This window comes from Urocampus carinirostris, chromosome 4 (genome assembly GCF_059441175.1).
Source record: "Urocampus carinirostris isolate Australia breed hairy pipefish chromosome 4, RoL_Ucar_1.0, whole genome shotgun sequence".
Taxonomy (NCBI): Eukaryota; Metazoa; Chordata; class Actinopteri; order Syngnathiformes; family Syngnathidae; genus Urocampus; species Urocampus carinirostris.
In genome coordinates, this window is record NC_142352.1 from 11,246,765 (window position 1) to 11,258,938 (window position 12,174).

The window sequence follows — 12,174 nt, forward strand, 5'->3', positions numbered from 1 at the left end:
ATTAGCAGGAATATCAGACAACACCCTGAACCCCAGGAATTTTTAATAAAACTGAATAAATGATAAAATCAATTCCACTACAGTGATCCTTAAATCATTGCCGCTTCAAAAGGTCCAAGGAGTGTAAAAGCATATAAACTAAGCTTACTCACCAGGACTGATCTGTTGGGAAGGTTTTATTATCTAAAAATGAGCATTCAACTGGGTTTCATTTTCAAAAAAAAGCTCATTTTTGGGTTGACTATATTTATAACTTAAGGTGGAGTTTGAATTAAAGGGTCTCCTTCGGACCGTTCTAGTCCAAACACAGAATTTTTATTACCATATCTTCCAAACCAGATATAAGGTGCAAAAATGCACAAATATGGTAGTATACCAAAAAACCTCATATGGTAACACCATACCTATCATTACTTAATGAATTATAATTTTTGTCACCATATTCCGCGGTATATAAGGTGCACCTGGTTATAAGTTACCCTTTAAAAATTCCGTCCAAATTGGAGTTTTTAGCTGTACCTTATAGCCAGGAAAATACAGTGTGATATTTTGTTTTTAGAATGTGTGTTCAGATGCAAAATCCACCTGGAAACGACATAAAAGGAAAACTGAACACTGGTGGAAGCCATGGCCATGTTGTGGCTCCAGTACTTTACAACAGTTGCTTGGCATGCCAGGAAGTCTTATTAAACCAATTGTTACTTGAACTAGCATGAATTTGATTTGGGAAAAACCTGATATGCCATAAAAAAGTAAGTTGCAATCAAAATCCTCCATCTTTATCTCCAATTACACTGAACACTCATTGGTCATTTCAGGGTTCGTACAGCATTTTCATGATCAAATTCAAGCACTTTAACGGAACTTCTAAGGCCAATTTTCCCGTTCCTCCAGTACCCTTAAAAGAAGAAATCCAATGTGAATCAATCCATAGCCATGTTGTTTGAGGTTAATAAGTGCTGCAAAAATTAGATGAATCATAGGCCAAATATTAAACCAGCAGCTATCATTCACTGAATGGGTCATAGAAAATGAAACTGCTTTTCTGTGCCCCCATCTCATTAGTGTTTGCTGCCGTCCCTGTTTGATGTATGTTGTACCAAATGTTCTTGTCATCTTTCGTACTTACATCACTCAATGACATCAAATCGTCAAGAAATGTAAGTCAATTATTCTAAAGTTTAACTTATGTGTGAACTAAGGCGTGTCGGCATCATTTTTAAGCATACTTGTAATTTTCTTCATTAAAAGTGTGGTCTATGGAGTCAGACTGCCGAGACTGAAGGTAATATTAAGCATTCAAAAGCACTTCATCCAAAATTCACGCACTTTTGAAACATTGACAACAGAACATTAAAATTCAAGCATTTTCAAGGATTTCAGGCACCCATACAAACCCAGTCATCTATCATTGCAAATTCCTTTTTTTTAAGACCCGTGCGGCTTTGGGAGAAAATTCATTTGGAAAAATGTAAATGACATTCGGAAACTTTAATTTTGATCTGAATGCAACTGGACAAGAAATGGACAAGGATAAGGTACTGTAACGAGAATTGAGAGACAGTTGGGAGGGAGCGAAGACAAGGTCAGCCAATGAGAGCATCTTTACTCAGCAGGGAGGATTATTTTAGTATGACACCACAATGCCAAATTACTCATATTTCGGTCCCACTGGGATGTGCGGCTGAGCTAGAGTAGGAACAGGAGAGGGGGAATCAGATTTGAGCAATGAGCTGCCACAGTGAGTATAAAATGTATAACAATTGGCTAAAGGCCTGTAAAAAGCGGCATCCTGCCATGACCATGTAAGAAACAGGGACAACTAATTACCAAGCAGTCAAGTTGGGACACGGGGCTCTTGCTGCCAGGTTGGCTGATGTCCCAGATCTTCACGCAGCCCTTGCCGCCCGTGTAGACGTGACGAGTTGGGTTGCTGATGGTGACGGCGCACACTACTTCCCCGTGGCTTAGCGTGTTGATCTGACGGGCGTGACGCGGAATGCCCGGGCCTATCAGCGCGTCCGGGGGGAAAGGCACGGGCTGCATCTGACCGTCTGCGCTCACATGAAAAGAATAGGCCCTGCAAGAGAGGCCAGGAGGCGTGAGTGGGAATTTGACAAATGTATGGCTCTTGTCAGAGTGGCTTTGTCATTCTTGACGCAGGACGATCAAAACATACAGGAGAGTGCTTTTCAAGTCAAGTCAAGTCAAGTCATTTATCACCACTGAGCTAAGATGAATGATGTACAGGGTGTTTCAAAAGTCTTCAGCACATTTTGACATTGAATAGCTCGGAAACTAGGGATAAAAAGACAACTGTTAAATTGAGTAAGCTTGTATTCTGAATTTTACATGGAATGTTAAAAGATGTTATATGTGAGCACCATTGCTCACAGATCACCTATCAAGCTGATAGTCAAATTATTGCCAAACACGTTCCAGCATTGCATTGTTAATGGCTGCAACAGCTTCAGTTTTTTAGGCCTTCACCTCATCCATATATCTTAGAATAGGGGGCATGTAAACCAATACCTTCACAAATCCCCAAAAAGAAATCACATAGCGTGATATCTGGGTGGCCGGGACATGGGATCGTGATCATTTTGCCCAAACCCTCCAAAAAACATCTATCTGGCAGTGTTGTGTGTCTAACCCTGAGGCTAGAGTGTGGTGGCGACCCATGCTGAAAAATTAATTCACCACTCTTTCTCACTGATTATATCCATTAACCAGTTTTCCACCATGGCGAGGTACATCTCACCATTTACAGTTGCTCTTTCAAAGAAAAATGGTCCATAAACAGCTTTCTTCGACATAACGCAAAACAGTAAAGCACAATTAACAGAAGCTGTTAAAACCATTGCCATTCTGGAAAACGTTTGTCAAGAATTTGACTAACGCCTTGTAGTATGAGGTGTGACCAATGGTATTCACAATGAACATCTTGTGTAAAATTGAGATTACAAGCTTTCTGAATTTATCAGATGTGTATTATACCCTTAATAGTTTGAGATATTCAATATCAAATTGTACCCAAAACTTTAAGAACACCCTGTATATTTCCATCTAGCAAAAAACAATTGTAGAACTTAATTTATGCACAAAACAAATTAAAGCTCATCTGTTCAATGGATCATAACAAACAAAAAAATGCATGTACTTTAACATGTAGCAACCAGCTTTTACATGCATAAGTGAAACATGTTCATCACAATTAGCAAGCAAGCTAAAACACTCACGGTTTTCCTCCCGAAATGGACGGGATGCTATTTGGCAGGCCTGGAGCTCTCATGTGGGGATGAGGGTCAAATCCCGCCTACAGAGGCAAGTAGAGCAAATTGTGATAAACAAATCATAAACTGCTGATATAAATCGAGCTATTAAAATATTCAAATGGGAATGATTCCTGCTTTTTATCTGCTGGTAGCGCAAGAAAGCCAGGTACGATTGTTTCGAGGCAAATCCCTTGAAAAGCGTTGATTTTATTCGATTGCCAACAGAGAAGCTTTACACAAGATAAGACAATATTCCACTTGGTAATACTAATGAAAACCAGGGAGATTTTCAAACATGAGACTCATTTTAGGAAAGCGCTTTTTTAAGCCTTTTGAATGCTAACTAGTGAACATCAAAGTAATGGAATCGTGCAATCTTTGTTCTTTTTTTTATGTAAACAGAGCTGCAGCCAGGGGAGCAGAAATACGCACGATCAAAGAACTGCGGAAGGAATATTTAAGTTTTGCAGATTTTGCATACACAATGTGCGATTTGTAGGTGTGATGTAGGTTTAAGATTTTTCGACATCATGCATGTGCCAACTTTGGCCTTATGAGCAAAAAGAGACCTAACTTTTTAAGTGTGACTGTGTTTGTTATCTTGTATCTTACCTTGAAATGATTGTCACACATCAGTTTGAATTGATTTGAATGTTCTTCATTCTCATTTATATCAACGTTGTGAAACATTGTATGCAACAAGATATTACATGGTTACTCTAGAGAGCCATGTCCAAAGACGTACCCCCCAAAAAATATAATGCTGTTCTTGAACCGTTTAGAGAAAATGAATGCTTTTGGTCTGTTTTGAAAGGTGAGACTCTGAAGTTTTGTCCCTAATAATCACTGCAGGTGCTGCTAACATTGAGGAATCTAAGTTGGAACACACATAAGTAGGTTTATATTCTCGCCTGAATTTTGGTTTGCAATCAAATGCCTACAGATGAGTGTATCATGGGCATCTTAGCTGGAAAACAGGTGAGACAATAGGTAAAGGCACCTGTTACCTTTTCAAATTGGAACATAATCTGAAGAACATTGGATTTAACACATTTTTCAAGGCACACGGATTTGCTTCCCAACAGTCTGACAAGTTAAAGAGTTTCTAAAAAAAAAGAATACTTACAATGGAGATTTAAAAAAACAAATGGGACTCAAAAACAGTTGGGCAAATAAGAATTTAGTCACACCCCAAACTCCACTATGGCCAAGACCAAAGAGCTGTCAAAGGACACCAGAGACAAAACCATAGACCTGCATCAGGCTGGGAAGACTGAATCTGCAATAGGTAAAACACTTGGTGTAAAGAAATCAGCTGTGGGAACAATTGTTAGAAAATGGAAGACATACAAGACCACTGATAATCTCCATCGATCTGGGGCTCGATGCAAGAGCTCACCTTGTGGCCTCAAAATAATAACAAAAACTGTGAGTAAAAATCCCAGAACGACACAGAGGGACCTAGTTAATGACCTACAGAGAGCTGGGACCACAGTAACAAAGACTACTATCAGTAACACAATGCGCCACCAGGGACTCAAATCCTGACTGCCGGGCGAGTTCTCCCGCTGAAGCAAGTACACGTCCAAGCATCCTAAAAACACCATGCCCACCGTAAAGCATAGGGGTGGAAACATTATCCTTTGGGCCTGTATTTCTGATACATTTCTGATATTTCTGATACATTTCTGAGACCAGGACAACTAGTCTGTGCAAAGGAAAGAATGAATGGGGCCATGATTCGAGATTTTTGAAGGAAAATATTCTTCCATCAGCAAGGGCATTGAAGATGAGACGTGGCTGGGTCTTTTAGCGTGACGATGATCCCAAACACACAGCCAGGGCAACAAAGGGTTGGTGGCTTCGTAAGAAGCATTTCAATATCCTGTAGTGCCCTAGTCATTCTCTAGATCTCAACCCCATAAAGAATCTGTGGAGGGAGTTGAAAGTCCGCGTTGCCCATTGACAGCGGCAAAACATCACTGCTCTAAAGGAGAGCTGCATGGAGGAATGGACAAAAATACCAGCAACAGTGCGTGAAAGAGCTTGTGAAGAGTTACAAAAAATATTTGGTCTTGGTTATTGCCAACAAAGAGTACATAACAAAGTATTGAGATGATCATTTGCTATTGACTAAATACTTAGTTTCCACCAGGATTTGCAAATAAATTCTCTAAAGACCAAACAACGTGATTTTTCCTATTCGTTTTTTTCCCACATACTCTCATGGTTTAGATTTGACAACTACAGGCCTCTCCAATAATTTCAAGTGGAATAACTTGCAATTACTGGTTGACTGAAAACAGAATATTGAAACAGAAATACTTACAATTGGGGAGCGTCCGTAGGCGGCAGCAGCTGCAGCCGCTGCACTCATCTGAGGGGAAATGAGACCGGGATAGATGCCCGGGCTGGTCAGGGATCCATTCATTTCATGATGACCCATCATGGCAAAGGGAGTAGCGTAGGAGCCCGCAATTGAAAGCGGTGTGCGCAGGGCAGGGGCAGCTACACAGGAGAAGAAAATGTAGGGATTGCACTACACTTGGACTTGAGAATGCAGGTTTGTGAAGATGTCAAGTGTGGTAGACCTTTAGTTACAAAATTTTAGAAGAATTTTCATGTGTGCGTAAGATATTACAAATCAATATCATCCTCATTTTTTTCAGAAAAAAAGTCGTGATAGGAATAGGGTTGATAGGACCCTAATATTTAAAACAATATCAAAACAAATATGCGGCAACAGGTGTGGGCTATGAGTTTGTTTGATACCTAATGCTTCCATGCCAGGGGGTTTGCCCATAGTCAGAGGCCTGAGCCCAGGAGTGGTGCTTGTTCCTGGCGTGGGGGCCTCATTCCTTGGTGTGGGTGTGTTGGACTTCAGGCTTGGTGTGGACGACTTGTCATTCTAAAACCACAAGGCATATTTTAATTGTTTTTGTTTTGAGGTAAACAAGTTAAATTATGTCACAAAGGAGAAAAAAAAAGATAAAAATATGTTTGTCTACGCAATTAACAAATGCCTGGTACATGAACTAGACCAAAAAAGTTTAAAATAGTCCCTCTGGTGAGGAAATCCAGGGTGAGAATCCGACTGGACAGCTAGGAGTAATCCAATACAACACTGGCATGTCTTTACAGTCATGGTTTGAGTGGTTGGCGTGGGGGTGGCTGCATAAACCTTTGCTGAGAGGTCAAGCTCGTTAAACATAGCTTGACAAGCTCGAGGATGGGCCAAACGCTTCTTCGTAATGAAACTCTTTCTTCCTTCCCCAATTAAGGGAAAGGAAGCGGGCCTGTGGAAACACACAAATGAGGGACGTCGGGAAACTAGATATCTAGCCTCGTGCTGTGGACTATAATTCTTTGGTAGAACGGTTTATGTCAAACTGGTTCAGGTTATAGCATTAGAGCAGAGGGAAATAGTGGAGAGAAGACAGATAAGAAGAAAGACATGGAAGCAAAAAAAGGGCATGTCTGGAAGTTATTTATAGCTCGGGCTAGGAAGAAATGACCACTTATTGGCTGAGCCATAAAGGCGATTGAGGGGAGTAAGCCACTGGGTTTGATTTCCTCAGTGTGCATCGACCCACTGCCCTTTCAAGACTCTCAGGGTTGCAAGTCTCTAAGCCTCCTATACACTAGGATCACAAAATTCCCACTTCACTGGACAAAGACCCTTTAGTCTGTCAGTTAAAACCTTACAGCCAGAGCACCTTCTTACTTCACACATCGTAGTTATGTTTTACTGAATAAATATTGCTCACCGCCATATGAGTGTGGTCCTTTGCTTTGGAGGATGGCGTGCTTCCCGAGGATGCCACTGAGGCGGGGCTGTTGGGTCCAACGTCTTTCTTCAGAACTCGCGATTTATCCAAGCCGTTCTCCGGAGGCGAGTGTGCGGGGCTCGCACGAGGGGTGGCTGGATCCTACACAGGGATATGAGACAGTCGAGGAGGGAGGCTGAGCAAACAGACCGAAGAAAAGCCATTGGCATGTACACGAAGGTCAAACAAACCGGGGCCTCATGTGCAAACACAGATAATATATATTCTCATGTGTGCTCAAACGCTCTCGTACGCAAACAGTCCTCATTCACCTGCAGCTCCCTTTAATCTACGTCTTGTTTTACGCAAAAACAAGCACACACTTGCACACACAATCAACACCAGGACAGACTTTTTGGCAACGGTTTGGGAGGTGTTGATTCCCTCACAGACAGCAGTCTTTGGCAACGCTAACGCTGTGGAATGTGGGCAGGCAGCATTGTGTCAACGCAGTCTTACCTCGTTTGAGACGTCCACCACCAAGTCATCACTTTTGTCTCCGTCACTATCCTGGAAAAGGGAGAAAATGCTCAGTGTATATAGGGACATAGTCTGAAAAAAGGATGGTGAATAATATTAGCAGGGTAGACAAGTTTCAGTCGTGAGCACAGTCTGCTCTTTTTTGCTATGTCATCAATTCAATTAGAAGCTTTTAAAGATTTGCTAATTTTCTGTTAAGTTTTTCGATACTAGGAATTTATTGCGATATACATAATACAAACAATAAAAAACCTCAATTAAAACAAAATTGCTGGTGTTTTTTTTGGAGCTTAAGTAGTCAAGGAAACAATTATATCATTAAATGTTCGAAGGGAAATACACAAATTGCTATTTGGAGTATAAATATAAATGTAAATAGGACGTAAGATCTGTTATTCTGCTTAAGCATTACAATGAGGGTCAACAATAGTCATATTTCACAATGTGCTGGTCAGCCTGGTGTAAGAGGAAATAATATCACAGAAAAAATGACGGTCAACTGTAAATTTATTGTTTGAAATAAAAAAAAATGTCTGTGTTCACATTATGCAATGTGTGGCTAACAGCATTTGATTCATGAAAATTACATTAGACCTTGTCATGCTTGTGTTTCGTGTAAAAATAAGTTACAAAAAGAGTGTCATAGTTCATATACAGTAGATGTCGAAGAGTTGTTTTTTAAGTGTTTCAGCAAGATTCTGTGTAGAACAGTAAACTCATGTCACAACTTTGTTTTTTGCTGAATTGTTAATCTAAAATAGTTTTAAAATGGGAGGTCCATGGAATACCATACCAAAGAATCCCAGTAATTAGGGATATTAAGTTATGACACATAAATTACATAAAAAATGGTAGAAAATTGGGCACAGTTAAGTGTTCTTTATATTTTGTTAATGCTTTTTACTTGTTTTCCCTCTTAATATCAGAAAATGTATATATAAAATAAGCAAAATTATGTTATCTAGCAGATGGCATGTTTTATGTTCATTTAGAGTTTTTTAATCTTTGCAGAAACTACCTTAAAATTAGCATCTGCTTGATGAAACAATTTTGCTTATTTGAATGGTGTTTTTTTATGAGATAAAATCATTTCGGAAAAGAACAAATACTTAAATTATTCAATATTTTTTCTAATGTGATAGGAATTTCTTTAAGAATACACAAATGTAAAATAAAATAAAAACATTGGCTGTAAGCTCTATTTAAAGTGCTGTAATAAACTTTTTTGATCGAAATCGGGTTAACTTTACTGCAGCCACTGTGCCATTTTTGGAGCCATCTCTAATTAGTATTATTGTAGCAAATACACTCACATATCTGTTCATGCTGTCTTTGTCATCCACTTTGCGTTTTTTGGGGTCGAGTCCATAATCTGAGGAGCCTCGATGCTTTTCACTTGCTGCCCGCAGGCTGTCTGACGGCGAAACCGAATTATTCTGCCAAAAAAGAATGCAGAGAAGGTGTCAGTGTAAAGCCATTGCAACGAAACATCTTCATCTTTTGTTTACATGAGGGAAATGTATGAAAAAGCATACCAGGAAATAAACACTTAGGGTTAGAAATGATTCCATTTTCAATCGAGGTATTTTGACCACAAGATGTCTACGCCTTTGCATAGTTATAACTTTGTCCTTTCTGATTTTTTTTTAATGATTTTTATTTTTCTTTCCTATGCTACTTTTAATACTAACTCATCAAAAAGAGACAAAATAATGTAAAGACGCTGCCCAATGGGTTAAGCCTCCTTGCAGTCTGTATGATTCAAGGAAAATTCAAGAAACCAATAATTGACTTTTCCACCAACTTCTCACAACCGCATAAGTCTTGACATGATTCTGGCTTCTATTCACCAAAGCCAAAAAACATAGTGCATATCTCCACTGATCTGTGAATGGCCACTGGATGGCAACTTTAAATACCCATTATTATCCTTCAACGCCAGTAACAACCACCACCTAAAGCAAAGTCCAAGCCAGTGGGCCCTACAGGACAGCCCAGGGCATGTTTGTGTTTAAACACACATCCAGAACTATTTGCTAACAAGGCACTCAGGTAAAATATTCACAAACAGGCTTTGGGCATTTAAGGACAACATGGTTTATTATAAATCAAAATATTTGAAGATTGCCGTGTTTGTACATGCAGATAAGAAGCAAACCAACCTGACCAAATGAGCGCTTTGTGCTGAGTCAGAGACAATGATTCACTACGCAGGACTGACAGCAGAGTTCATCGATCATCAAAGAATAACTTACGGAAGAAATAAATCCAATACAATAGGACCAGAGAAAACAAGACGAAAGGAAGGAGCAAAATATAAACAAAAACCTAGGCGGCGGGGACGTTGGGCTAAAATGGCTGACAAGCAGAGTACTCAAAGCTGGCCACACAGACATGCAGCACAACAAACAGTCCCTTTCATCAGAAAAGAGGAATGGGCAAGAAACAGGGTTTGTACACTTTTTTCATGGCCAAATTCAAACACTTATTTTGGACTTTCGAAGCCAACCTTTCGAGTTTCTCCAATAACCTATTATTAAGAGAAACGTGGTGTGAATCATGTATTTTGCAGAGCCACAAATATATCTGTGATTTACATATGCGATTTTTATCTTGCATTTTGAGGTTTTTAAGATTGAGTAAATCGCCAATATATTTGTTTTTTAGACAAATCTCTTCCCATATTTGGGTAAAAATGTGGCTTATATTTTTAGGTGCAGAAAGTTCTTCCCATAACAATTAACCACTGGGAAACACTACATTTATTCTTTGCATGGCCTATAATAAATGTCCATAACTGATACAAAATCATTGCATTAATACACATTCCATTGTGCCCCGTTTAGGTGTAGCATGCACCTCTCCTCTTGGGTGCGACTTGTAGGGGGCAATGACGCATCATAAGACAATTCCATACAAACTAATGTCAGCTGCCATTAATAACGAGGGAAGAAATGCAAGGCAAAGCGAAGACACCGGAGAGCAGTGTCTGCGTCATTTTCAAGCAGACTTGTTGAGAAGCGTGGCAACAATTTCAAGTATTTACAAGTGATTCACCAGTAATTCAAGCACTTTTCAATCCTTGGGAAGACAACCATCAAAGTCAAGCTTTTAAGCACCAGTATAAAGGCTGAAAAAAGTAGTCAGTAGGAAAAGAGGCAGTTTAGCTTGTTAAGGACACACACAGCCAATTAAGAATACGGATCGTTGGAAATGTTTTTTTTTTGCCCTCGGGACATAAAGACCCTCACATATCACCCTTATCCGGCCAAGCGTGAATGTCATTTAGAGCTTTGTGCAGCGTGTCAAAATTAAAAAAGTGGGCAGTTAGCGCTTGTTTGAAGACATTGACTGATGGAATCCACCTTCTTTTTGTCTGCAAACAGGAGACCTTTAAAAGGTTGCTTGGACTCAATAAATTTGTACTTTCCACCTTGTCTGGTTTTGAGTTACCTAAAACAACAGAATAAGAAACTTTGAAGCCCGAGTGTGCATGCACTTGAGAGAGGTGTGGCGAGATCAGGTGGGTGCTTTTCATTTGCGAGACAGAAGCAGAGTTTGGGTTCGCTTCAGACACGAGCAAACCCATTCAGAACGTCCAGTTGATGGGAACGTAATCAGTTCCATCCAACAGAGCATTACGTTACAGTTAGCTGTGCGCTAGGAGGAGCTCTAATAAACAGACTTCACCATGAGAAGGCGGCGTCATAAAAGGACAAAAGAAAACGAAAGTGAGTGAATGCAGTCAACTCATTCAGTAATATAACGGAGAAATATATTTTTAGAAGCATTGTATCCCAAGTGCCAAAATGCAAAAATACATGTTTTCTTGTTTTATGATATAAAAAAAACTATTGGAAATGGTTTGTTGCTGCTCATCAGTAAGCATCAAACCTCTAGGAATAAATTCAATATGATAAATCGCCATTAAATGGCAGGAGTGCCTTAGATCGGATCTTCGTCCACACAGCGAGGAAGCCCCCACTTCCTAGTGTTGCTTCCTTTTTCTGGTGAATAAGTGTTGATAGGCAGCCGGCCCCATATGGGGGAGCAGGCATAGTGAGACACTGTGGTGATATAGTCGCGACATATGGACAAACAGAAATAGGCAGTCAACTACTTAACAGAGCTTATTCCTTTTCAAAAAAATATGGTGAAGTCCCATCACCATTGTCTGGTCAGAGAGGGATGACGTTTCGTGTACGTCCGCAGTGGCCCGAGGGAATGCAATCGCCATGGTAACCGAAAGGTCATGCCTCGCTCATGCATAAGTTCATCCTTCAGTTCAGTGTTCTTGCAATAAAATGTTACTTTGCAAGCAAGTACCCTTGTGTTTATTGAAAGCGTTGTTTAGAAATTGGAGGTACAACAAATGCAAAAAAAAAATTAAAAAAAATACAACAAAGTGAAAATTCTGCATGAAATCCATCCTTTCACAAAAATTTGTTTTTCTCAAATGTATTTTCAAGAAACTTAGCAATGTACAAGCGTTTTTTACTAAACAATGGTAAAATCTAGAAACACTCAGAAGTGATGTCAAGATGAAAGAATTGGAAAGCGAGTCAGGTGTAATGAAGGGAAAAGGATAGAAG

General features: G+C 39.7%; 1 protein-coding gene across 5 annotated transcripts in view; it reads right to left on the reverse strand.

The window, feature by feature from the left end:
• The window catches only part of tle3b (TLE family member 3, transcriptional corepressor b), a 41,776-nt gene that overhangs the window by 6,780 nt on the left and 22,822 nt on the right, over positions 1-12,174 (reverse strand). For all 5 annotated transcript variants that reach the window (XM_088333638.1, XM_088333637.1, XM_088333636.1 and 2 more), the window contains exons 10-16: positions 8,896-9,018; positions 7,562-7,612; positions 7,043-7,204; positions 6,048-6,183; positions 5,605-5,783; positions 3,240-3,316; positions 1,831-2,080 (exon numbers count right to left, since the gene is read on the reverse strand). In XM_088333638.1, the coding sequence (XP_088189764.1) occupies positions 1,831-2,080; positions 3,240-3,316; positions 5,605-5,783; positions 6,048-6,183; positions 7,043-7,204; positions 7,562-7,612; positions 8,896-9,018 (978 nt within the window). The remainder of the gene's footprint in view (positions 1-1,830; positions 2,081-3,239; positions 3,317-5,604; positions 5,784-6,047; positions 6,184-7,042; positions 7,205-7,561; positions 7,613-8,895; positions 9,019-12,174) is intronic.